Source organism: Aptenodytes forsteri, unplaced genomic scaffold (genome assembly GCF_000699145.1).
Source record: "Aptenodytes forsteri isolate BGI_AS27 unplaced genomic scaffold, ASM69914v1 Scaffold1, whole genome shotgun sequence".
Lineage (NCBI taxonomy): Eukaryota > Metazoa > Chordata > Aves > Sphenisciformes > Spheniscidae > Aptenodytes > Aptenodytes forsteri.
The window spans coordinates 6,076,490-6,103,137 of NW_008795035.1; the positions used below are offsets into that span (position 1 = coordinate 6,076,490).

General features: G+C 45.5%; 1 protein-coding gene across 1 annotated transcript in view; it reads right to left on the bottom strand.

Annotated features, from left to right (window-relative positions):
* Positions 1–1,863: 1,863 nt before the first annotated feature.
* The window catches only part of FANCI (Fanconi anemia complementation group I), a 25,054-nt gene continuing 269 nt past the window's right edge, over positions 1,864–26,648 (bottom strand). Inside the window, exons 2-37 of the mRNA XM_009276628.2 lie at positions 26,603–26,643; positions 25,887–26,017; positions 25,323–25,479; positions 25,187–25,244; positions 24,547–24,588; positions 23,938–24,061; positions 22,878–22,963; positions 22,570–22,702; positions 22,213–22,305; positions 21,578–21,714; positions 20,569–20,749; positions 19,891–19,978; positions 19,210–19,340; positions 18,485–18,555; positions 17,435–17,549; positions 16,928–17,050; positions 15,753–15,821; positions 14,395–14,496; positions 13,395–13,574; positions 13,179–13,300; positions 12,608–12,772; positions 11,874–12,053; positions 10,393–10,556; positions 9,903–9,979; positions 9,329–9,445; positions 8,541–8,592; positions 7,813–7,940; positions 7,611–7,679; positions 7,386–7,482; positions 6,919–7,103; positions 6,214–6,270; positions 6,074–6,133; positions 5,266–5,355; positions 4,074–4,169; positions 3,375–3,500; positions 1,864–2,539 (exon numbers count right to left, since the gene is read on the bottom strand). Coding sequence (XP_009274903.1) covers positions 2,474–2,539; positions 3,375–3,500; positions 4,074–4,169; positions 5,266–5,355; positions 6,074–6,133; positions 6,214–6,270; positions 6,919–7,103; positions 7,386–7,482; positions 7,611–7,679; positions 7,813–7,940; positions 8,541–8,592; positions 9,329–9,445; positions 9,903–9,979; positions 10,393–10,556; positions 11,874–12,053; positions 12,608–12,772; positions 13,179–13,300; positions 13,395–13,574; positions 14,395–14,496; positions 15,753–15,821; positions 16,928–17,050; positions 17,435–17,549; positions 18,485–18,555; positions 19,210–19,340; positions 19,891–19,978; positions 20,569–20,749; positions 21,578–21,714; positions 22,213–22,305; positions 22,570–22,702; positions 22,878–22,963; positions 23,938–24,061; positions 24,547–24,588; positions 25,187–25,244; positions 25,323–25,479; positions 25,887–26,017; positions 26,603–26,643 — 3,913 coding nt within the window. The 3' untranslated portion in view covers positions 1,864–2,473. The remainder of the gene's footprint in view (positions 2,540–3,374; positions 3,501–4,073; positions 4,170–5,265; positions 5,356–6,073; positions 6,134–6,213; positions 6,271–6,918; positions 7,104–7,385; positions 7,483–7,610; positions 7,680–7,812; positions 7,941–8,540; positions 8,593–9,328; positions 9,446–9,902; positions 9,980–10,392; positions 10,557–11,873; positions 12,054–12,607; positions 12,773–13,178; positions 13,301–13,394; positions 13,575–14,394; positions 14,497–15,752; positions 15,822–16,927; positions 17,051–17,434; positions 17,550–18,484; positions 18,556–19,209; positions 19,341–19,890; positions 19,979–20,568; positions 20,750–21,577; positions 21,715–22,212; positions 22,306–22,569; positions 22,703–22,877; positions 22,964–23,937; positions 24,062–24,546; positions 24,589–25,186; positions 25,245–25,322; positions 25,480–25,886; positions 26,018–26,602; positions 26,644–26,648) is intronic.

Consider the following 26,648-nt stretch of genomic DNA (forward strand, 5'->3'; position numbering starts at 1 on the left):
GCGTTAGGCCAGGAGCTCGGGCAAAGGCTGTAAGAGATGCAAGGTCCTTACGCCTTCCTAATTTGAGCATTAATAGAGACTTTAAAAGGTGGACCAGCAGTAGCCTTCCACCATGCCATTCATCCCACTGTTCCACCGAGTTCAGGTCACAGAAGGGCTCTGCTTTACATTACCTTTGATTTCTTGGAGAGATGGATAAGAAACTTCTCATATTGCTCTATTGCAAAAATCAGGTTTGGGATTGGCTTGGTCTCCCGAAGCACCTTGGCCTGAAATGCAGAAAGGAGTGTGATTGATAGGTCAGATTTGGAAGTGAACAATGATGCTGTAGCATGACAGGAAGACCGCAACACTCCCAGTTTAGAAAAGCATCTTCAGTAGCCTTGCTCCATACCAGGCCTGCCCCAGCAAGCCTTGCCAGCTTTGTTACTGGTTTTAAATTGACTCCCACGACGGTTCTGCAGTGAGGCTCTCCCATGTATTGTTTTGCACTCTGCCTGCAGTCCACAGCCCTGATATGCCTCAGAGCCATCAGAGCAAAACTTCCTCTGCTCCAGCTCTGCAAAGGCATCACAAGCAGACGCCTTCCGGGCCACGACCCCATTGCTGTTTCACCACATTTTTGCCCTGTTTATTTACCACCACTGATGTTTGTTCCCTATGGTGACAGAGTGGTAAAAGGACACGCAGCATTTCAGCCCATTTCCATACACTCAGGGAACAGCTAGGAAGGTCATGCTTGTGGCTTTTAAACCCTTAACATCACAGGGATGTCTGGGACAACTGATGAGACAGAGGAAATGCTGGCTGGGAACACAAACAAAGGACATAAAAGATCAGGAACCTGCCAGCCCGCTCACTTGCTCCCAACCAAATCATCCAGTCATTCTCAACTGCCTCACTTTAGTGGAATCCACTACTTTATCTTTAAATGTACTGATAAAATTAAGAAACACTTAAACAGAGTGCAGTATTGGTTCCAATAAATTAGCCCATTTCTGTAATTTCATAGCTTGCCCCAAATGATAAAATACCAGACAAGACAGACTACCCAGACTCGACCTTTGTTTCATGCCTGTGAGCTTTTAGGCTGCATTTAGTGAAGGTGGGGTTTTTTGTTCTTGTTTTTTGTTTGTTTGGGTTTTTTTAGATTTTCTCTGAAGTTAAGGTAGATTAAATTTTATTTTTACTTAAAGGCCCAAATGACAATTTGTCATTGGTGATCCTTAAGAAGCCACCAGGTAACCTCATCTATTTTGCCCTCTAGACCCAAACTTTTCCTTGGGTGCAGCAAGGAAAAGCAGCCTTCGGTGCTTTCTCTCCATCCCCGCTCCCCCTTAGCCCAGCACAGCCTAGGCTGCGTTCAGAGAACTGCTTTGGCATTGCTGCATTCTTCCCCAACAATCCCAAGGCCTACAGTCATCTCTGACGGCACTCAACATAACCCTTTAACTGCTGCAAGCAAACGTTTAACTCTTGGCTGGGAGCTGCTTTAAACAGCTCCTCCTCCACGTGCGGCAGCGTTTTCCCAGATGAGAAGAACCTGCCCTCAGATTTGTTCTCTCAGTCACTGAATACATCAGGCGCTCCACCCTTAGGTAACCTTTATTAGGAGTCTTACAGGCAAAGGGTGCTTTTAGAAACGGGATTTGTGTTCTGTGGGCAAAAAGGGCACTTCTGTTCTCGCCAAGAACAAGACAAGTTAAACAAGTGCATGGTATCAGGGTCAGCAAAAACGTAACAGCAAAGCCAGCCTCGCCAGAGGAAGCCGTCACTCCTCTGCTTCTCAGGAGCTGCCCACAGCAGCAAGCTTCAACTCCGAGGCAGAACAGCTCGTGTTTCTGGCTTCCTGCTGGTGCTGGCTCCCGCGTTCACACCACCACACAAAACAGAAGTTTGAATAAATTTAGGGCTTTTTGTGCTACACGCTCTGAACTAAAGCAAATCGTGACCGTCACGCTCTCATGTTACACAGTCTCTGAGTGTGCTGCAGAATGCAGGGACCTGATTGTGCCATTGTCTTCCAGGAGAAGCACTGGATATATATCAGCTAATTGAAATAACCAAAGGTTCGCTGGAGAAGAAATGATGACGCTAGAGTGCCAGAATGACAGCTGTCCAGAGAGCGTGCTAGAGCCTGGCTGTCCTTTTCAGAAGGAGATCTTTTGGCAGGGACTGATCCCGGTCACCCTGTTTCCTTTTTGCTGTAAGAAGGGATGTTCCTGGGGAAGAAGGTTTTGATAGCAGCACGTTTGAACAGCAGAGGCGCTTCCGAGGGCAGCAGCCAGCTGTAAAACCTGAGACAGTGGCCCAAGTCACTGCTTGCACGCCCGTGGGCACAAAGGAAGAAGTCATAAGTATTTGGCAAGAGAAACAACAAACCATCGTCTCTATACACGCGGTTCTCCAAGACCAAGGCGAGTCTGCCACAGAACAGGCGCTGTGGGGGGAGGCACCAGCGGCAACCCCAGCTTTATTTTTTTCGCCGTCTCTTCTTTTTGGGTTCCTGGTTCTCATCTGGCTGCTCTGCGGTGTTGCTCTGGAGAGGGAGGGAGAGAGTAGCAGTACAGAGTGTGATTGTTTTTGTGTGATTAGTCTAAGGAATGTTTACCTAAAGCAAGAAACCAGATGTGCAGAAGAGGATTTAGCTCTTTTTCCTCCCTAACAAAATGACCCGAATATGGGACTCCTCTCACCCACTGAGACTTTCCCCGTGGACCCCCCACCCCACTTCATGCTAGAACTTAGACCGCGGGTTATCAGTGGCACAGGACAGGGGCTGTTTGTGCTGGGTTTTGGCTTGTTGAAACACTCAGGAAAATGTGGACAGAAGCACCAATAAAAACCTGGACAATCAGCAAAGTAAATTGTTTATTTTTTTATCCAGCACAGGTTGCGTTACCTTCACCAGCACTACCTAGTAGAGGAGATGGGTCTGAGGAGAATGATGCCTTGCAGAGTTTGCCCTGCCAGCTGTTTATCTACAAGAGTTAACCTGGATGCAAAACCACTTTGCATCATGCTGCAAAGGTCTGATCCTGGCCAGCCAGTAGGTCCTCAGAGGTAACGCTGATAGACCTCTCTGCTTGCTGAGGCAAACAACAAGGCCTTACGAGCAGTCTCACTTCCCTAAGACCGGAGATCCAGAGAATTGGTGCATGGAAATAAAGGTCACTCAAGGCAGAGGGCTGGAGTGTAGGGGATGTTAGCCGGACTAACTGTTCACTCCTTCGTATCAGCTTAGTATTAAAGTGAGAGCTAACCCAGGGAAGACAAACTGTCGTAATTTCACATATACCTGCACAGCTCACAGATACAGTTGGCCTCAAAAGAGGGGGAAACCTATCGGTAAAAGCAGCTGAATGAGTTCTGACCTGCTCGTTGTCTGGCTCATTTTCAGCATCCTCTGTGTTATGCTCCTGCAACGCGCTGTCTAGCATGGATGCGTTGATGCGGAAGTCCCGGGAGGTGCTTAGCTTCATATATTGCATCAAGTTCACCTGCAGCAACCAAGGTGAAACCATTATGCCATTAGCATCTTAGTTTAGTATTCTACCCTGCCTAGTCCTTTGCGCAGAACTGGGACTGAGTCCATCACAGTAATAATGCAGGATTGAAGCAAAAGGTAAGTGAAAAAGCACCTGCCCCCATGCAATCCAGTGGCCCATTTATGCTTTCCTAAAAGCCAAGTGATTACCAGTTACTCTCACTCTCGTGTAGTGCCTCATCATGGTACATTTCTCTCCTGCTTACGAAACGGCCAGGGGGAGAGGGGTGAGGAAAGCTGGCATTAGGTGTGTAAGTTTCTGCTCATCCAGAAACCATACGAGGTTTCTGGTTGAGGTCCCAGGCAGTACTGCCATTGACACCTGCTGGTATCAGCGTGACAGCAATTCAGTAGCGTTAGGCCAGGAGCTCGGGCAAAGGCTGTAAGAGATGCAAGGTCCTTATGCCTTCCTAATTTGAGCATTAATAGAGACTTTAAAAGGTGGACCAGCAGTAGCCTTCCACCATGCCATTCATCCCACTGTTCCACCGAGTTCAGGTCACAGAAGGGCTCTGCTTTACATTACCTTTGATTTCTTGGAGAGATGGATAAGAAACTTCTCATATTGCTCTATTGCAAAAATCAGGTTTGGGATTGGCTTGGTCTCCCGAAGCACCTTGGCCTGAAATGCAGAAAGGAGTGTGATTGATAGGTCAGATTTGGAAGTGAACAATGATGCTGTAGCATGACAGGAAGACCGCAACACTCCCAGTTTAGAAAAGCATCTTCAGTAGCCTTGCTCCATACCAGGCCTGCCCCAGCAAGCCTTGCCAGCTTTGTTACTGGTTTTAAATTGACTCCCACGACGGTTCTGCAGTGAGGCTCTCCCATGTATTGTTTTGCACTCTGCCTGCAGTCCACAGCCCTGATATGCCTCAGAGCCATCAGAGCAAAACTTCCTCTGCTCCAGCTCTGCAAAGGCATCACAAGCAGACGCCTTCCGGGCCACGACCCCATTGCTGTTTCACCACATTTTTGCCCTGTTTATTTACCACCACTGATGTTTGTTCCCTATGGTGACAGAGTGGTAAAAGGACACGCAGCATTTCAGCCCATTTCCATACACTCAGGGAACAGCTAGGAAGGTCATGCTTGTGGCTTTTAAACCCTTAACATCACAGGGATGTCTGGGACAACTGATGAGACAGAGGAAATGCTGGCTGGGAACACAAACAAAGGACATAAAAGATCAGGAACCTGCCAGCCCGCTCACTTGCTCCCAACCAAATCATCCAGTCATTCTCAACTGCCTCACTTTAGTGGAATCCACTACTTTATCTTTAAATGTACTGATAAAATTAAGAAACACTTAAACAGAGTGCAGTATTGGTTCCAATAAATTAGCCCATTTCTGTAATTTCATAGCTTGCCCCAAATGATAAAATACCAGACAAGACAGACTACCCAGACTCGACCTTTGTTTCATGCCTGTGAGCTTTTAGGCTGCATTTAGTGAAGGTGGGGTTTTTTGTTCTTGTTTTTTGTTTGTTTGGGTTTTTTTAGATTTTTTTGTTGTTATTTTTTGTTTGTTTTTTGTTTGTTTGGGTTTTTTTAGATTTTCTCTGAAGTTAAGGTAGATTAAATTTTATTTTTACTTAAAGGCCCAAATGACAATTTGTCATTGGTGATCCTTAAGAAGCCACCAGGTAACACAAGCCTTGAGGTATGATCCCAAGTTCAAATACAGCCCATGTTTTAATAGAGTGAGTCAATCTTACCATGACTGTGGAGACTGCAGCAGCTTCATCCTCTTTCTTCTTCTTCTTTTTCTTCTCTTCTACAAAGCTTAAGCTCTCACTGTGGATGTTCTGAAGGAGGATGCCAAAAGATGTGGCATTAGAGGGTAAGCAGGGAAGAAAGGCCAGCCAACTAAGACCAGAGAAGTCTTTGCTCTGGCCAGCTAACAGCATTGCCAGCTAGATGATGGAAAGGTAGTGATACAAGAAGGATGGAATTGGGGTTAATCTCAAAAAAAGAAGGAAAGAAAAGCTAATTTCATAATTTATACATTCAGAAATACGTATGTGTGAGAAGTCCCCAGGAGTGGCAGCTCTGCACACCACTACACCTTCCCCGATATGCCATGTCTGTTGTACAATTCCTGTGGTCCTCGCCCAAGCACCCAATTCCTCTCCAAGCAGCTAAATCCCATCTTCAGCACTGCAGTCTTTGGCACCCACATTATGTTACGCTGTGATGACTGCAGTGTTGTTGACCTTTATTTGCCATTGTGGTTAACAGCAGTATTAATCTCATCCAAAAAACCCCACATGAACAGAGGGAAAAAAACCCACCAGCTAAAAACCAGCTCCCCAAACACTCTTCCTTCCCTGCTCAAGCAGAAATCAGCATGCTTGGTCCCAATGGTGCTGAAATGTCTTATACTATTATTTGACATAGTAAAGCTTGAACTATAAGAAACTCAAGTCACGTCAAGAAGATTAATAATCCCCAAAGGTGTCCGTGTACTGCAGCTGATAGACCACACAGACTGACACTGATTTTGCCAGTAAATTTAAGCCTTACCTGTACGTAAGTAATGAATGAGTAACACTGTGGGGTCAAATGGGAACCTGAGAGCTTCACCTGCAAAGACGCAGAGAGGTTGGTGTTACTCCTAACTTAAGGCAATGACCCACTTCCTCCAGCAGTTCGCTCGCACTCACCAGCTTTTCTAGCCTTCCTGGAATCGTATTCGAGGTGCTGCGGCAAGCTTGGATATACTGCAAGGAAAACATGAGAGGGTTTCTTCTAGGTACACTGTTCCCATCCCGCAACCTGTACTTCCAGGCAGGTCTCAAAGCAGCTCATCCAATGGCACAGTGGGGAGGGCAGGATTTGCAAGAACGATCCTCCCCAGTGGCTTGCTATATCCCAAATGCCACGTCTGCATTGCAGAGCTGTGAGAGAGCTCTGGGGTATTCACCACCTTGTCTCAAACTAGCTCCACTGGCCTGTTTTCATGGCCCACTTCCCCCAGGTCCGATGCTTCAAGCCTTAGATGGGAACGAGTGGCAAGGGCAGGATTGGTGAGCACTGTGAGAACACCGCTAGTGCCGTTCATTGTGGCACACAGCTGCGTACAGAGGAACCTACAAGATACACTGGAAAAAGCCACTCCAAGCTATGCACAGCCAAATTCAGCTGGAGAGAAGCTCTCCTTTATCTCCACTGGTACAAATATCACTGCTCAGAAAGGTCATGAAATTGAGGGCGTGAAAGCCAACAGAATAAGGACTCAGCTCCTGCAAGAGATCAACAGCCCAGTCCTGAGCGTAGCTGCTGCCAGGGGTCACTGTGAGCTTGCTGTAGCAGATGGGGAAAAAGTTTTTAGATCCTAGCCAGTCCACTGTCAGCAGAGCAGCACTCACATGTTTGATGAGGGAGGTGAGAATTGCGTATGTCTTGCTGAGGCTTCTCAGCAGCGTGTCCACACAGCTCCCTGCAGGGAGTGCTGTCTGTACCAGCTCATGATAAACTGTCAGAAGAGTTCCCAGCTGCAGAATTACACCTTTCTCCAGAGCCTGGGTTTGGTTTGATGCCTGAGAAGAGTCTTCTAAAATAAAGAGATGAATACCTGGTGAATGTGTGTCTAATGAATCCAGTTATGCAGGTGGGAGGCACAAAAGACCACCTTTGTGACCAGTGTGGCACAGGGAAAATAATCACTGGAGGGATTTTGTGACAACACTCTCTATCTTACATTGTTCATGTGGAACCAGCTCAAGGGAGAGTTTAACCTGCCCTCAGATGATGCTACCTCAAAATCCCAAAGTATCTTTTTGCTCTCTGTCTTCATCTGTTTTTGACAAAGGTGTAACAGTAAGAAGTGGACCACTTTTGTTACCTGATGTGTCTGATCCCAGACTGGTGAGTTTCTTGATAAGCCAATCCACCTCTTCAAGGACCTTATCCGCCTGACCCAGAACCAGCAGCTAAGACAGAAACACCAATAACAAAACAGGTTTTTGGAGGAGTTTGAGACAACAGGAATCCACAAGCCACTTGTAGCAGAGTAGCCCTGGACACTACAGGTTGTTCCATACAGACTATTTTGACTCACGCAGACAGTAGGGGCTGCGGTCTTGGCATTCACTATGGCGAAATGGGACCGACTCTCCACTTCTACGTCCTGGTCGGAGGAGAGAAAACAAATTCTTGTGAGTAAAACTTTAGCTGCTGTCACATAGTTTGCGCCAGAGATGCACTCAATTCTGCCCTGACAGCACTAAGTGACGAAGAGTTAGGCTGCTTCTGCATCATACCTGATCTATGTCTCCCAGGCAAGCGTGGATGTCTTGTGCGAGTTCACGCAGCAGACTGACAGGACTCTTGTACAGAACATGGAGGCTGAAGAGCAGAGACAGCAAACCCTTGCAGCAAGCGATATCCTCTGTGGGGAAGGGAAAAGAAAACAACACATTACCAGGTGCAGAGCTCCCCTAGCTATTTAGGAATATCAGACATCCAGTGAGGGAAAGTCTCAGATTCAGATTTAACAGTCTGCATTCCCAGAAACGATACACAGTAGGTGAAAATCCTATCGAAATACCGCAGTTACAAAAGCAGAGTTTACGACATCAGGCATCGCATATAATACTGCAAGGGGAAGTACGGCACACTGGAGCCCTCAGCTCATAGAAAAATGATGACCAGAAGCACTGAGGAGGCGCAATACAAAACTCTGGCAAGAATAATATCTTTCCAGAGTATAAATCCAGATTTGAGCAACAGATGTGCTAAATAACAAGGGAGAAAAGTCAAGTAAGTGGCTTCTCTTTCTTCAGCAATGCTAATATTTATAGAGATGGAGTTTCTTCCCTAATACTTGTGCTAATAACCATAACAATGTCACGGCAATCTGCCACAGAATGGGACCTGAATATATCTGTAACAAAGAGGTAAAAACAGGACAGAAAACAGCAGAGCATCTAAGGGTCTAATATCAGACCTGACACATCACATCTAAACATGCTCTCCAAAGCTTACTTACCGAGAGCATTTTCTTTGCAAATTTTGACTGTCCAAGTCAGGAATTGAAGGAACTGCATAGGGGGAGAAAAGATATTATGGCTTTGAAACAGAATTCAAAGCACAAAACTAATAATAATTAAAAAAACCAAAAAAAAACAGCAAAGGGAGACCAGCAGAGTCCCCTTCTGGCAGAAAGGCACCCAGCCATGCTCTGTGAAGTTCCACAAGGGTCACTTAACCTACTCAGGAGTGAAAAGCTGAGATCCAGGACAGGGGAATGGCTATACATTCCCTTGGACAGAGTAACAGCTCCATTTAATTTAAGGTAAACGATGACTCCAGACTTCTGGCACACTTTGAGGGCAGTCCCTAGCTTGTAAAAATTGGGGCACCTCTAGTCCGCTTTAGAAAATGCCTCCTTGCATGGAAGGAATTAGGCACTCAGCCAGTTTGGACTGGTCTGCTGGTTTTGGCTCTATTCCCATGGGGAAGCTATACCACATCTAGGCTCAGTTAGGAGTCCCTGCTCAGGCGGGCAAGTCATTCAGGCTCCAGGTGCCCAAAGGCAGGATCAGAACGTGCAGGAGTGGGGTGGGAAGACAACTTGTTCGTAACTGTCCTTGCAGGCATTTGACAGGAGCGTGCTTGATAACGTACTAAAACTGTCACTTTGGCATGGTGTGGTCTGCAGGAGAAGGCAGAACACGCACACATGTCAAAGCCCTCAGATGTCAACCCAGTCTGATAATCTTCCCACACAACGGCTACTACACGCATCCCTGCCACCCCTTGAAGGTTGTGAAGTACCTGCTGAGAGGCCGGATCCAGGAGTTTGGACAAAGTGGAGAGAACTGTGATGAGTGACTGTGTTTCCTTGGAGTTGAAGTCATCTTCAGCACTGCTGAACTGGTTCACCAGGGACCTCTGATCATGGGAAGGAAAGAGTTTGCATGCTTGTTGCAGGGCCATTTTAAGAAGCAAATAACCAGAAGCTGCAGCAGATAAAGGAATCAGCAACAAGGAGAATGACAAAGAATATAACAAGAGGACTCTTCCTAAAGAGCGAGTGCTGGTTTTTGTTATGAGTGCTTACATAGAGGCCCACATATGATTCAGTGTGACTTTTACAATACTCAGGTAAGTTTATGCTGCACTGAAGGACCTTATAGCTCTGTAAATACACGTGCACTTCAATCCAGCTCTGCACAGCGCCCTGAAGCAGCTTTCCTTAGGGGTCAGAAACTTTTCTGAACTGCCAGTGAATCAGTGTCACAGTGGCTATCACATACTCAATCCTGTGGTCAAGTAACAGAGAGCTAGCAGCGTTTTCTGCCAGAATTACCAGTGCCTTGGAACATTTGCAGCACACAGTGGTACTTACCTGAAACTGTCGGATCTGGAAGGCAGCTTTCTCTGTGACATTAATATCCGTTTCTTCTGCGTCACCATCAGTAATATCTGGCAGAGACAGAGAGGTGCAGAAAAAAGCTAAATGCCAAGAGCAGAATACAGGATTTGTTTCCAAAAGTGGGAAAGACTGCAACTGCTCACAGCTAGAGGACGAATACAGACTGCAAAACCATGGTGAGCACAAAAATGTGTTAAAGGCAAACTTCAAATAGACGAATGCTGTATCAGACCCCAACTATCCTCTGCTGACAGACTGAGAGCTCTATAAAAGCAGGTAAAGATATCTCTGGAACTTGCCTCTGGCATGAAAATCAATGCTACTAAGCCCACCTTGTTACTGAGAGACAAGGACCAGACCCCTCTCCCTACTTACGGATAAAGGGCACTGGGTCCCTAACTGCCCACACATGGACTGGAACACAAAGCCTGGAAACCAGAGCAGAATTGTACCATGTGCCTACCCAGGGCTTGTAGAAACTGGGGTATCCTGGCGGCGTACAGCTGCTGCACCGTGTTGAAGATCCGCAGCAAACCTTCCAAGCACAGAAGTGAAATGCTTTTGCCCTTCTTCTTCCCTGACTCTTCAACGACAGTGGGAATTGAAGTGTACCTCCAAAGCAGAACCCTAGGGGATGGTAGATGAGTTAACATCACATGCTCCAGTAAAGCTGGCTGCACAGCGCAAGAACTAGAACAGGGCTAATCACAGATTCTGCTCTTCGGATCGTATTTTTAATATAGCAAATTGGAAGGTCTTTTTCCTATAGGAAAGTGGAGGGAGGAGAGATCCATTTTTAAGATCTTGTTTCAATGTCAGCAAAACAGCTACGGCATTCTTCCTGCAAAGCTAAATAATTTAATTCTTTCCAGGTGCCAAGGGAGTTTCCAATCCCATTTCGAGTCCATCTTTATACACTCATTTCTTCCACCTGGCTTTCCTTCTGTCTCAAACTACCCAAACACCGACCGCTGGTGTCAAATCTGTCAGTGACAAGAAGAGCTTTTCTCTTGGCAGTTTGAATCTGTGAAATGTCAGATATCTCTATAGGGCTCTATATAAATAAAATCAGAAAGGTAAAGGCAGGCAAAGCAAAGTGAAAAGCTTTGAAGAAAGCAAAATTGTTTGGCCCAAAGGAGACTTTTCTGTTTGTAGGCAAACATCTTTTTCCTGCTCCCCTAAGCCCACTTCTTCCCTTTTTTGTTCCCTCTCCTTTCTTCTCATTAGTTCTGTCGCCAGCACAGATGATCTTATTCTATTTCAATGTCCAATCACGCAAAACATGTAGCTCACATGTAGTCCTAATGACTGCAACAAAAATAGCCTCTGTTATTTGGGGCAAGACACAAAATGGGCATTATTCATGACGGGTAATTTGCATTTTGTGCTCTCTTCTGACTGGGATCTGAAAAGACCCCATGCAGATATGACCTAGATCCCAAAAGACATTTAGATGCTTAACATTCTTGGATTTCCAAAGGATTAGATGCATGAATGTCTTCAAGCATCTTGCAAAAGTCCTAAACAAACATTTTCTGAAGTTTGTGTCCCTCCTACATCTGTTTCATACTGTAGCTAGGAGTGAATTTTGACTTCATTGCATTCCAGAGGCCTCAAGAATCCAGCCTGTAACCATCCCACCTCCTCTGTGACAATGAGTGATGAGCCAAAAGTCAGAAAGAGGCTGAAAATGAGAGTTTGATGGCATTTGGTTCTTCCAGGCCAAGTACCGTTATTAGAGCTGTATCACTCACTCTGACACAGAAACTGGAGTGTCTCCACTTGATTTCTCAGGAGCAAAAGAAAGGCAATGATCTCAACCCAGTAATAATAGCCGTTTGAAACAGTTATAGTCTGCATTCTTCTTTCAAAACCCTACCAGAAATCCCCAAAATGCCTTGCTGCTTTTTAGGGCTGATGTCTTCACGTGCCACAGTGACTCACCGTGTGATTTTGCAGAGGTTCTGAAACATCTTCTCAGGATTTTGTCCGTCTGGTCCATCAGTTTGTCCTGTTTCCTCCAGCTGCTGCACCTTCTGCAGAGCTACACTGACAGCATAGCGCAGGAACTCTGTGCTGGAGCGCAGAACCGCTAGGCTCTCCTCATGCCCTTGGGCATTGTCCCTGGAGAATCAAGAGCACCATCAGAGAATTGAGGATGCACTGAAAAAGCACGGGGATGGCCCACAAGATTTAAAATCTAAATATGCATTTACAAATAAAATCACTAGCTGAATTCAGGGTGGAAAAGACCCTTTGTTTTGGTAGCTTGTAGAGAACACTCGGAGGATAGAGTTCCACCAGCCTTTCCAAATACACTAGCAGACGTGGTTTGAATTGATGTCTGGCTCTGTTCTGTAGAGGACTGGAGCTCAAACACTGGAGTTTGTTGTCTGGGGAATGACCCAGGACTGGAAAAGCAGAGACTCGCCGAGGTCTTACAAGTCATAAGCAAGGTCCAGGAAAGCTGGTCTGTCAATACCAGGAGTTGCACAGCTATGGTTCCTGCCTAGACTACGAGGCTCTCCAGACAACAAATGCAGTTACCACGCATGCTTTGTACAGAGATGAAAATGCCTGTACTGTGTATGCAGTGCATAAGACAGCCAGCATGCAGACACCACAAAAGCAGCTTGTGAACAGGCCTTAAAGCTTCTCCAGGTATGACAGCTTCTCACCTGAACAGAGCTGTGAGCAGAGTAGATACAAAACCCATGGACAGGAAGCTCCGTGCAGTTTTGTTGCCCAAGGTAGATTTGTTTTTTCCAGCTTTCTCCTTCAGGATTTCAGAGAGTTTGTTATAACATGTAAACAAGCCTAGGACATCCTCAAACTTGTTCTTACTGCAATAAAGTAGTAGAAAGCATTAATGGAGAAAATCCAGTCTTATAGTTTCCCATTTGAAGCTTCGGTTGCCAAATTACACAATGACACTTTCTAAATGATAAAACCATGACATATGACATCTCCCCACCTCCCTAACAGTGTATACCATATCCATTCCTCCTTGACCTGCTCTTCTACAAAATGTCACGTCCCATCTCCCACAACACACGACATTCAAAAGGAAGACACTCCCCAAGGTTCTGTGAATGTCTGTGCCACAAGGCACACACACTCAGAAAGCATCATTCTGATTCTGTGTTGGCACTATTATCCTGTGCTTGCAATGAGTCTGTGTCCTGTACTCCGAAGAGCTAGGCACAGCATAGCGCAGCTAGTGCTGGAGGGTAAGATTTGATGTTTTACCTGAAATTCCCTATGTTGAAATTGTACTCAATCAGGACCTCACAAATTCCCATCACCTGGATGGCATAGATGTTATTCTTTACACCGACACCGGAAGACAGAGAAAAATCTGCTGATTTATCCTAAGAGGTAAAGGAAACAAGTGAAAAATCTTTTCAAAACCTGACAAGAACTCAGTGTCTTCTTTGACTGAGTCAAACTGAAAATCTGATTTACCAGTTCAAAGTCTTCCAACTCGCTCTTGATCATGCGTCGTGTCACAGATTCTAGCATCTCTTCAAAGTTTTGCTCAAATCCCACATCCTCCTCCTCCTCGTCATCTTCAGCTCCCTGGCATAGATGCACAGTGCTCTTATACCAGGCGAGACAGTGTTGGATACAGCAGAGCAGATGGGCCTGAAAGAAGCAGCCACACAGTCACACTCAGCCTTCTAGCTGGAGGTCACTGGCAGAAGTGGACACAGGCCAGATTATTAGTTGGATGCAAAGAGCCATAGCTGCCGTCAGAGGTTCACGTGTCTCAAGAATATGCTTCACTCCCAGAATGAGGGGATCTGTAATCCTACACACAGCTACCCAGTTCTAGCTTCAGACAATGTTGTCTGCCTGAGCTTGCCTATATGGGATGTAAAGACTTAACTCTCACTGCTCCCTCAACCCAGCTACCTCAACTGCTGAAGAGGATGGCAAGGGAATTTCCAAAAGGGCTCTCACTCCAGCTGAAGTGTCTGCTCCCTTCCTGGGTGTGCTACTACAGCACAGCATGGAAACTTCCTTCGGGGAAAACAAAGCGATTAATTTGAATTTGTTCCCTTGGAAATCAAATGAATCATTGAGGTGTCATCTCCAACAATTTCAAAGGAGCAAAACCAAAGGGCAGATTCTTCCCTCTGCTACACACACACTGCACGACTATTTTATGTGGAATTAAGTTGAAGGAGGGGAAAAAAAAACCCCAGGGTGAGCTCAATAGAGGATAATAGAACTACGCTGTTCCTAGAGCATTTTTCACACAGGTCCCCAAACCACTTTGCTAGGGAGCTCTAATAGATAGCCTGAGGCAGGGGTGAGATGCCCAGCTCTATTGTCATTAAAAGAATTGCTCCAGGCTAGAAAAGGCTGAAGAAACACAAGGTATTCAGCTCATGTAGCAGCACAACTAAAATGCTATGGAACAGACGAGCTTGCAGCTGTGGCCAGCCAGTATAGCTCTTACCAGCGGTTCCTGCAGAAAGATTTGATCTCCTTGAGCCATAATACATCCCTCAAGTTTCAGTGGAGGCAGGAGGTCTGGCTGGGGCAAGTAATATTGCTTTATCTGTCATAGAAAACAAGAAATAACACCAGTTACTTGGTAACTGAGCCTCTTAGGTTGTTTGAAAACAGAATACGATAATCTTTGTACTCCATTCTACAGAGCAAAAACTAGCACTATGATAATGGGACTGTACATGTACATGAGCCATGTCACCTGCTTTATTACTAATTAAAATCCCCTCTTGAGTTGCTCATGTACCTCTCAGCCAGGACACATCACTGCCCTAAAACAAGTTTATCTGACCACTTGCTGTTGTGTTGCCTCAACAAGCAACATCACTTGCACTTCACCTGCGGTGCTACCCATTCTTTAAACAGGGAGGAAGAGTAACTGCTTCTGCTGCCCATCACCTGTACTGAATGCTTGGCCCTGTTATGGCATCCAGCTTCCTGGCCTAAGGTCACAGACAGTTACGGAGGCTACACTCGGCACTAAAACAAATCCATGAGAGACCATGCTTGCACCAATTCCTGGCTGTTTGGCACACCACAGGAAGGAGATACACACTGAGTACTGATATAGGATGAGAACTGAATAGGGAAAGTTTATATATAATGGTGCTATAAAATTTTATACATTTACACCAAGTTCCCCTTAAGTGCCCCCTACTACCCAAAAGCTGCCTTGGCTCTGTTCATGTTCCCTTCTCAGACCCTATACTGTCATGGGAAAGCTGGAATTAGTCAGCATGAACTCTACGGATGATTAAAGGGAAGAAAATTACTTGTCTCAAAGAAGGCACAGCCTGTCCAATGGATTGAGGAAATGTGATTGTGTTGTTGCCATGAGCAACACTGTTGGGGGATGAGTTAATCCTCCTAGATCCTACAGGGACTTGGGTATTCTCCCGATGGGAGGACAAGCAATAAAAATTACTGTGTCAGCCCACATCCTTGGGGAAGTATGGGAGGGTAACTGCTGTGCACTGCTAAGGAACAGGGAACACACAAAGCACTTCTCTGGGCATCACACTTCTCACAGCATCTCAGAACTGAAGGGTTGGAAAGGGCTCCAAGAGCTCCATTCTCTTCCACCCTGTGACAGGATATGAACCAGTCTCCAGACGTTTACCTATTCTGCTCTCCCAATATAGCAGGGATTAGAACACCTCCTTAGAGAAGTGCTGCAGCACTTAAACATGTTTCCAGTGTAAGGGAGAACTATTTTCCCAATATTTAACCTGAATTGCGCACTATACTGGTTGCAGTACAGAATTCTTAGGGTCTCTGCAGCCATGCCACAGAGCAGTACTTTACCTGGGACAAGAGCGTTTCCATTATAGAGCTGGCCAGCTGGGAGTTCCTGCGAAGAACATCATAAAAACCCTGAAGACAGGAAGGAAGGACAAGTTGGCTTACACAACAAAGAAAATGAACCACATGCGTAATAAGTTGGTGTCATAAGACAGCAACGACCCTTTGGCACCACAAGGAACCATGAGGAAGTAACAGTGTGCTCAGTATAAAACCCCATACCTGGCAAAGCAAAGGCACCACAGAAAGAAGGTATGAATCAGAAAGAGTATGAGTTTCCTCACAGGGGCCTTCTCACAAGCTGTATCTCCCTAGCAGCGGTGGCATCAAGCCCAGAGTGACTTTCACTGCTATTTAACGCTAGCACTAGATCCAACTTCAAACTGTGAAATCCTGCTTCAAAGGCAAAACAAGCCAGTGGGGAAACTGTAGGAGGCAAAAAATCCTTCAGAGAAAACAGTGGATGGATAAAGCAAGCACAAGTCTTATAGCAACATTGACAAACACACCCAAAACTTGCAGCTCACCAAAGGTCAGTCCAACCAAGTCAAGAAGGAAACAAAATCTCTGACCTGAAGAGTTTTCCTTTTCTCAAGCTAGTACCCCATGGTTATGTCAGGAGCTAAGAGACACACCCAAAAATGGCTCTCTATATTAGACCATTTGCCAAAAGAAATCTAAAGGGCAGACAAGCCTTTATAGAAAGTTGCAAAAGGAAGAAGAGAAAAGACAGATCCCTGATACAATCTCTAAGGAAGTTTCCTCATACTCTCCAGTCAGGGTTTTCTTTGGATCCCATGATTAACTCCCAGCAGCACTGCTTCTACCCAATGCCTGTTATAACACTACTCCCCACTGGGCATCAAACATGCTTCCCATTCCCTAGGTCACACCACAGGAAGAGACACACTGACGCATTTTTGCTCTTAAGCAATGTATAAGATGAGGAAGATACATCAATGTGCCTTTGGGCTTATAATGGTCCAAAATAAAAAGAAGCGGAAGGATTGAAAAAAAAAAAAAATAGTCCTTGGTACATGTGTCCCATGAAGAACATAACTGAGATGATAGGTTGTTTTCCACAATAACATGATCGTTATTCACCTGGAGCTACAGTAGAACCAGACTACAGAAGGGCTAGTGGCTGTTTAAAAGGAGATTGAAGAAACAGTGTTTACCTCGTATAACATGAGTCGAACATCCGCTTGCTGGCTCAAACATCGCCTCAGGCTGCCCAGGATTTCAAGGCAGAAGGCCTCATTAGCTGCAGAATTATAGCAGGCATGAACATCTGCCTGGACCTGAGAGGGAATATTAGTCACATTATACTGGTTACAATTCTCAAATATCACAACACAGAAGCAAGGTGATAAGGGGCCTGGCCCCTGAACAATCACTGAAATAGTCCTTAGCGTGCTGCCAGGCTCTTTGTCATCATCATGGAGCAGTGTAAATGCTCCCCAGAATACTGGTGCTGTAAGAGAGAATGACTCTGTAAAGCAACATCCCTAGGCCAGCTTCTCTTTGCACATTGCATTTCCCAAAGCTTTCCTTCCAGGACTAATCCTTACTGAAGTTATATTTCCATTCTGGGGAAACACTCCACTCGAGTTGTTTCAAACAGTGCATATTAGACATGAGACTGTCTCATATGTCCACACCAGGGACTGCAGAACAGCGCTTACCTGAGTGGCACCAATGACCTGGCTGCACTGGGAAGAGGACAAGCTGCCCAGAATCTTAAAATTTCTTAACAGAAGCAAAAAGCCAGCAACCGCAGCTTTACGAGCATCGAGCTGCCTGTGAGTCAGGGGGAGAAAAGAGAAGCATAAGGAAAAGTGGAAGCAAGAAGCTCAGAAGTAAATACAAGATCAACTCAGCAATCAAAAAGGGTCCACAAATACAGAGTGACTGGACCCAGTGGAACTGTATTCCCCAAGAGGGCAGCACAGTCCCAAGTAGTTAAGAACTTGGCAGTTTGCTGGGAACTTCCTTGCTCTACACTCTCACAGCGTTCAATTTCCTTTCTGTCCTTGCAATGCTCACACTGAGGGAGAGCCCCAGGCCAAGACCCAAGCATTAAATATTCCCTGAAAACTGGAATGGGAGAGTCTCACAGAGCTCAGAGTTGGAAAGTTCCTCACAAAAAGCTGGTGTTTTGCTTTGCTCACCGAAACCCTGGGTCTTTCCCAAGACCAAGTCCCTTGCCTTGAGTAATAATCCTAAATTATGAATTCTGTATTCCTAACCAGGCAGCCACTGCCCAACAAAATCCAGTCTACGATCACAGCATTATGAAGACAGCAGGGTGGTTTGCTCAAAGCATTACCGAGACAACAAACCTGCTTCTCTACCACCTTGTCAGGGATCAGAGGGAAGGTGGCAGCTCAGCATTCTGATCAGTGGTTCCTTCCAGACTCTCCCTAGCATCTGGATGTACTCAGCTGTATAGACACATGTTGGAATTGGTTTTAATTTTGCCTGCTTATTTGGAGTTTCCAACAGCTGTCTGAATTTCCAAAGCCCATTCAGCTGGGTGTTGGGATTTGTGTCTCAGTTCAGTAGAGCTGTGACTGTATTACAGTCCTAGGCTAAAGGGGTAGGAGATGTCACCATCCAGTTACGGGAAGAACATAGTAAGAAGGCACTTAGTCAAAACAAACAAAAAATACTTCTGCTCCAAAAACATAAATGAATTGTAGAAATCTTTTCAAAGAACCCCCTTCCCAGCTTACCTGGAAAAGATAGCTTTTTGGAGAACAAGTATCAGGGAGTCCCTCACTGACATGCTGACTTTGAGCAGAGGCTGGAAAGGAAGATACACTTTGGAGAGAAAAGCACTAAGGCATGCCAAGCCCTTGGGGCATATGAGCTCATCTTCCTCGGGCCCATCTGGCCCTGCATTTCCAATACTGTCATCAGTACAGTAGGAGAACCAAAACATTTTAAAACAATATAAAATTAAACCCAGAGAGCTGTAGCAGTGAGACACCTTAGCAGGTTAGTGAGGACACAGTGCAAGGGTTTGGGAAAAGAATTGTTATCCCCAGATTGGACAAAGCAGGCAAAAGTTTAACACCAGGGCAATATCTCAGCCCAGGCAAAGAGAAATGCTGACATGGAGCTTGGAAGGAGAAAAATCAATGTGACAGCTACAGCTGTTCAGCTAAACACTGTATACTTAGTTTTTTACAGTGTGCAGCATCTGAGCATCTTCCAGATGAAAGGTCAGCACAGAGCAGTTTCGGTACCATGACAGACCGCACCATATGCTTTTTGCTAGAGGGCACATGCAAATCCATGCTTGAAGAACAGTTCCATGCTACACCGAACAACCTACAGCAGAGTATGAAGGTTTGTTTTACGAGGAGGGTTATTAGATCATGCATATAATTGTGGCCTAGAGCTGTCACTGGAACTAAACTAGCAAGGATATTCATGGAGAAATGCAAAGCTTTACCTGTACTGCCCGGAGGAGCCCTTGCACTGTGTCGATGGGCAGAAAGGACAAATTGTCAAAGGTCTCCGTGACTTTGGAGGATGAAGTCTGAAGCACAAGAGGAGCAGACACAACAATATTGGACAGCAAGTCTGAAAAATAAAAGGACAAAAGGAGCAGCTGCTGCCAAGGGGCCAGAAAAGTCTGAGCAAAAGATGTCTATAGAGCTAACAATTACTGAATAATCAAAGCCCTTCCATTACACGGAGAGGTCATGATAGGATAAGCATCAAAAATCCGAGCTCTGCTACAGGCACAAAACATAAAACACTCACAACCTGGCTGCAGGGCCTCACCCCACCAGAGGGCACTGAGGTATAAGAGAAGAGGCTGCGGCATAGGCATCTCTGCAGCCCAAGCACCTGCCCAGGGACAAGGAGGAAGGCAAGGCTAGGAACGTGTAACAAGTTACTGACTGATGGATACCAACTTTCTGTGCATCAGCTGTTCCATGGCAACTGCCTGCAAACATGTTTTCACCTGTGATGAATACAAGGTAATCTGATGCAGCCGACACCTCAGTAAGAGGGGAAGGAACAACTGATTTTCTTGGCTTCAGGTCACTTCAGCAGGAACTTGTTCTGAGAAGCTACGTTCTGAGTGTCCACAGATCAGGACACATTTCTCTCTCTTTCCTGTTACCTATGAAGTGGCTGACAGGAGACGCTGCTTTTGTGAGGACTCTGTTCAGGACCTGCTCAAGAATATCACTTCTGATGGGCTCATGAACCTGAAATGAGAAAGAAAAATAAATAAACCCCAAAACCTACGTAAATTTAAGATATTCATATAGATCAGAGCACAGGCATTGTGAAGTACAAAGCAAATCCAGAGCTGAAAGGTAAGCTGGGACTGGTTGCCAGAAGTCCTCTTTCAGCTAAATTCACACAGACCGATTCAGATTTCATCCCAGTCCCATCAGAACCAGCACATCAGAGACACAGAGAGTACACTCGGAACATAATGGGTCAAATGCTCTGTGGGATGCAAATTTACCACTTCAGTGACAATGCTGATTTCAATCCCACCTCTGTCAGATTTTCTTTGTGCCTCTGACTTTCTCTACCTTCTCTGCAGTTTCTTGGAAACGGTAATAGGGATTACACAAATATTGTGGTAGTTGGAACAGATTAGGATTAGGACTTTATGAAGATGGCCTCTTTCAGCTGGACAGGGGCAAATAGGAGACTAAATCTAGTATTGTTTGTAAAACACTCATGAGGGATACAGCAGGCAAGGTTTTGACACCATTTACCGTGAGAGAATATGAACAGAGTTCCCTTCCTCCCAAAAAATAACCCTCTCCAAACCATACGCTACCTTAAATGTTTCTAGCAGGATACTCGCTCCCAGTCTGCAAGCCTGCTGGGCTGGCATTTTTGAAAGGCCGTAAGTGGTATCAGCAGCTTTTCCTCCAAAGGGCTTTTTTGGTTCATACGATTCCATTAGGCTGAAGCCAAGATCCACCAGGCCCTGAGTAACGTGGTCCCAGCCAAACGCACTGAAGAAAACATTAAACAGACCAAGAAAGAAACAACTTAGTCACGGAAAAGGTTTAGGTTAGAGCAGTCTAAAGTAAAATCTTCCACAGTCATTCCAGGGTCCAAAGCAGCAGTGAGAGATGCTTGATCACGCCAGGGAAGATGCATCCCTCACAACCCCGTAACTGTCTTTAGGCTGAGGGGCAGGTGCTCAGCACAACACGTCTTGCAGTCCTGTTTCTCCAGCCATAAGACTTCCTTTCCAGTCCAAAGGTTTCCTCGCTATGGGGAATGATGTGCATGCACTCAGGTCTGATCTGAACGTGACAGTAGGCTACGGTCGGGATGCACAAACATCCTACTGATCCTAAGATCTTCAAGTCAGAGAGGAAGACAGAAGAGAAATGCCTCGCATCAAACTAAAGGACAACTGGTGACAAATCACAGACCTACATCCCACAGGATGATTAAAGGACTAACCATGTGGGGGAAGAAAACAGTGAACCTATCACTCATCCCTTGATCAGAACACAAACTACAGCCGGCAGCATGACTCATACCATCAGCTGCTTTCCAGTAAGAAACAGATAGGGTCCTGATCAGTTTAGTCCTTTGTACCACCAGATGCCAAGATCTGAGGTAGAGGGGGCAGATTTATATAGCTGCATTTTGTTGCTTTTTTTTTTTAATCCACCAATATAAAACTGGGATAAAACTTTGGATTTTGACACCGTTCCCTGCCGGCACCTGGTCAGCAGTATTTAGCACCCCAGAGCATTCTAGCGAGGCTGAAACTCTCCCCCTCCCAAAGCCCGTTGAGCGTTCTGCAGCCTGTGGCAACAACTCACCTATTTTTCACCACTTCCAGAATTACAGTGGTTACATCATATTGCTGAGGAAACAAATCCTGCAGAAACTTGGAGGCCTGAAGGAACTGCAGGTCCTTGCAGCTTCTTGTGATTGATGTTTTCAAGAAATCAAATATCTGAAACATAAAATCATTGAGTGTGAGGAAATGATCTTTGAAATGGGACCTGTATAGTCTTGGGTATGTTCCAGTAAGAGCACCGGCCAGAGCACAAGTTCTAGTACAGCCTGCCAAAAATCTTAACTCAGTTCTTTCTCAGGACAAATACACCAACCTCATTAAGTGCCTCAAGGAGGGTAACTTGCTGCCAGATGTTCTTCAGGTGGCTACCACAGAGCCAAAACATTAAAAAAAGAAGACATCGCTTTTCTTCTCATCCTACAATACCAACCCACAGGAATCAAACTCTGGAAAATTCTGATACCGCTCTGGGGTCTTTAATAGTGTTCAGTAAACTACAGTATACCAATGATCTAACTGCCTCCCCACAAGCATCCTGAAACCATTTTAAGCTTAATTCTGATGGGACTATGACCTAACCATGCTTCCTTTCCTTTACAAGGAGTGCAGTGTACATCCCCATGGAAGTTCTCCGCAAGCTTATCACCCACATACCTGCTCTTGCAGTCTGTGTTTCACTGCAACCGATAGCAAAAGAGCCACGCTGAAGGGACACAGGGCTTTACCAGGGTCCTTCTGTTGCTCAGTCTAGAAAATAGCAAGCAACAGTCAGAAAGCTTGTTACGTTCAACTGCAGCGTCCCGCAAGTTCAGGGAAGCTATCAGGCCCGTATCACACTGCTGTTGTGGTGTAGAAAGGGACATGTCTCTTCAAACATATCATAGCACTTGTTAAAGCGAACATGACTACGATCATAAAAATTATTAAATCCCTTCTACAGATAACCAATTAAGTTTTAAAAACCCTCCTTCAACATTTTCAAGAACAGTGCCTGCTCCATCTTTGTCGTACCTTTAGATGTCTGATTAGTTCCTCCCCTAGGTCCTGATCCAGGTTGATAACAGAAACAATATGGAGAATAACAGTGCCTTCCACATGGCGGAGCTGGTCTAGGGGCATTGTGGCTACCTCAAGGTCCACTGATCTGTAAGTTTTATCAGAAAAAAACAAGCCATCCAAAGGCATAAATCATTTCTTATGTATCAAGGAGGACGTACTTGTACAAGGTTTAACAATTCAAATTCAAGGAGCCCTGGGCAGGACCAGGGTCACTACAAATACCTAGGTAGCAAAGAAAGGGGATGACACAGAGAACTTACTGTGGAACCCTCTGTTCTTCCTTTTGTCTCTTATCCAACTGATTGAAAAAAACGATGATTCCTTCTAAAACAGTCTTCTTACTGCCCTGCAAGGCAGGACATTACATTAAGCCACTGCAGGGTCTGCAGTATCCCAGAGAACTACACACTACTCCCACACCGATTACAAATGTCATGGTATCCTTCATTTCCCTTCATAAATCGCTGAGGTGGGGGAGGGCTCCTGTGCGGCTCATTTCCAGATGAAGTGACTCTGGTTTAGTTTGTGTATTTCTTTTGACTGCACTTATCAAAGAGTTGGAAGAAGCTGAAGCTCTCAGTTGTTTTTTTTTTTTAAAGTTGTTATTAATTAGAAGGGATCCTTTATGTTATAATCAGTTAGGGAGGCTTTCAAACTCCTAACCTTAAGTCTAACATTTTTTGGCCAGTGGACCCAAACGACCTCCTGTAACACACATATAATTTGTCTTTGACTGGATCGTTTTGGCATTGACTCGGTCACACATGAAGCAAGCAAAAGAGCCAGATCACCCTGTCAAAGGGCAGAGATGTCATTGGCAGCCTCTGCTTACAGGAAGAGGACAAGAGATGAGACATTTCCAGTACGAGTCAGACTACAACCCAGAAGACAGTCATACTGCATGAGCTATTATTACAGCATGCAGACCACAGAGAGTGAGCAAAACCACACTTAAACTTGAAAAAAAAAGACCAAAAACCCAATCCTCTCTGCTGTCTGCTAGAAACTTGAAAAAAAAAAAACAAAAACCCAATCCTCTCTGCTGTCTGCTAGGTCTGCGCTCATCCCTTGTTTCCCAAAGGTTTCCTTCTTTCCCCAGAAGGAAGATCAAGATTGTATCTTTCTCTGAGCAGTCAGCTTCTTCAGGCTAGAAAGAGTTAGAGAAAAAAAAACTACTGATGTCCTGCTGTGTCCTGCTCCCCACAGCACAGTTTGGGAACAATCACAATCCCCACCAAAATCCAGCCTACAGCTCAGTCTGTACATTTTTTTTTCTCATGGTATATGCTTAGGGGGAGGCCACCTCCTGTGAGCTTTTACCTTTGCAGAAAGCAGCAGCAGCTGATAGACCAGAGGGGGAATTTCCTGCAGGTCTAATTTGGAGAACATCCTAAGGACCTTTTCCACCACAAACTGCAGCTCCTCTGCCGATAGTGGAATATCCCTGTTGAATCAAAGATGCAGCCTAATCATTTTCACTAATTTCCTTCAGAATCCCACAGCAGATTCAACCCGTAACTAGACAAAGGGTCCTAAAGTAGACAGGCAGCGAATGCTCCCAAAGTCCTCACCAGAAGCAGTTGCCACAGATCCCTCAGTAACCTACTACTGTCCAGGATACTCTTTAACCTTCGGTGCTTAGATCTCCTTCGCATTATGCTTGTTCATTAATGTATTGTTAATTTGCCAAGGCTGACTCACACATGGAATAAAAAACACAATGCCATGCCCAGTCTCTGAGGCATGCCTGCCCAGCTGTTTTTTGTATCCAAATGGATCTGATGTGAGTTCATCGACTCAACCATCCACGGCGCTGTGCCTGGTACGGTCAGACCTACTATCTGTACTTGCCCCAAACTACATGTGAAATAGGACGTGGGCATGACTGCAGCACAAGAAAGTGTTGATGTTGAAGGTAAAAGGAATTACCTGAACATGTTGGCAAGATGTATTACAGTCCAAGGATCCCACCTGGTAAAACAAAAATATGTTGGAAAATTGAGAGCAAGCAGAATTATCATTTATCCCTTCCCTCCTCGTACACAATTATTCAATGTCACCATTTCCCTGTCACGTTCTGATATTAAGATTAAAAGCCAAATTTCCACCAGAAGTCACCACCACCACCCTAACCACCCAGACTTAGAATGCTCCAAACTGCCCCCATCCCCACAGTTACAAATAACCAAGAAAGGAATGAAAACAAGGGCTTCCTGAGACCAATTCACGCAACACTATTAAAAGATCTGGGAACAGGGTGTTCCCTTGCCTTCCCAGGCAGAGAAGACACTGCCACGGAGGGCACAGATTCAAAGATGATAGAACAGGATACAGACGGTAACGTCCAGCTCGTCATGATGTCTTTTTCAAAGCACAACGTGAAACACACTGTTTTGCCATGTAACTAAGAGGATGCTGGGGCTACAGACACACTTAGCGACTGCAGATTTAGCTCCCACTGTACCTGTAGGGTATCACAGGGAATTTTGTAAAAGGCCCAAACAGGACCAGGCACTGACTGATCTTTAAATGGACTAAAGCATGGTGGAGCTGGCAGAGATGTACGTACTTGCTGGAGCAGAGGGTGTTTATCAGCTGTTTCTTAAACTCTTCCCCATTCAGTTCACCTGAAAAAGCAAGTTTTTTAGGAGCCGATTCCAGAGGATGGGAGGACGGGCTGAGGAGAAGGAACTGAGAGGGGTTACCTTTCCCATAAGCCAGGCTCTCCTTCGAACTGGCCAATGCAGTGAGAACAGTGGAAAACAACTCCAAGGATTTCCCGTTAGACAGGCTGCCGCCTTTAATAACATCAACAAACAGGGTGGCAAGCTCAGCCAATGCGTGGCCTGGCAGCTGGCGAGCCTGGGAGCAGATACAACAACATGAAAGAGCTTGAGGCAGTGCACAGGAGAATTCCACACACACGTCCAAACCATCACCAGAAACCAGCAAAGGACAACATTTCTTACAGTGAAATGTTCCCCTAAAAGGGGAATTTACCCCCAAGACTGTCATGCTGTCATTTACAGAACAGAGCAGTAAATCAAGCTGATGTAATTATAGGTTTGAAGTTTCCAGCCTAAGTATAATTATCCAAAGATAACCACATTTACACACACAGCAAATTCCAACACCAGCTAACTTAGTCCAGGGCAGATCCATGGAAAAGACACAACTCATTTTCCTCAGTGGCCCAGTGAAGTATCTCAATCTACATACGAAATGATACCCAGCAGACCCCAGGAAAGCCAGCCCAAAGGAACTTCTACCTCCAGCATCAGCAGTCCTATGATTTCAGACACCTTGCCCAAATGCAGATCCCCTGACTCCACTAGCGGGACACAGTGCTTGTAAACCTGAAGCCTCCTGAGAACACCGCTTCGCTGGGAACAAGGGGAGCCTTGTAACAGGAAAATAAAGAAAACAAAGAATGGAAAAAAAGTTACGCAAGTAGCAACATGTTGCTAAACAACAGGAAATTAGCAGGGCTAAACTGTCACCTGGCTGCAACTCCATTTTATCTATCTGACAGAACAGATAAAAACCAGAGCACAGGAAATGAGAATCTCTGGGATAAAATAGCTGAAGCACCCAACCCTGTTATCACACCCTGTGGTTCATTCAACCTGCTGCCTGAGAGCAGGAAGTGTCAAAATGTTGAGAAAAATCAGCTTGGCAATTAAGCTTCAGCTGGCCAGCTCAGTTCTACTCCAAGGTACCTAAGGGCTCCCAAAAGTAAAGCCCACTTACAACAGGTTCATGAGAAATACATTAGTCCGGTTTCCCATTTCCCGTATCTACTTTTGGATGTCCCGTTTCCCTGTGACAGCCCTGACTGGCTGGTTCTTACCAAAAGTGACGCTTCCTTGTGCTGCTGACCCCTTACTCCCCCCAGCCAGCCTGTAACCCGCCGGCAATCAGCAGGGCTGGGGCCACAGTCCCCCTCCCCACCCACCCCCCAAAGCGCAGCTCACAGACCACCCACCCTTGAAGATCCCTCTTAGCAAAGCTGCCGGCTCCCCCCCCCTCCC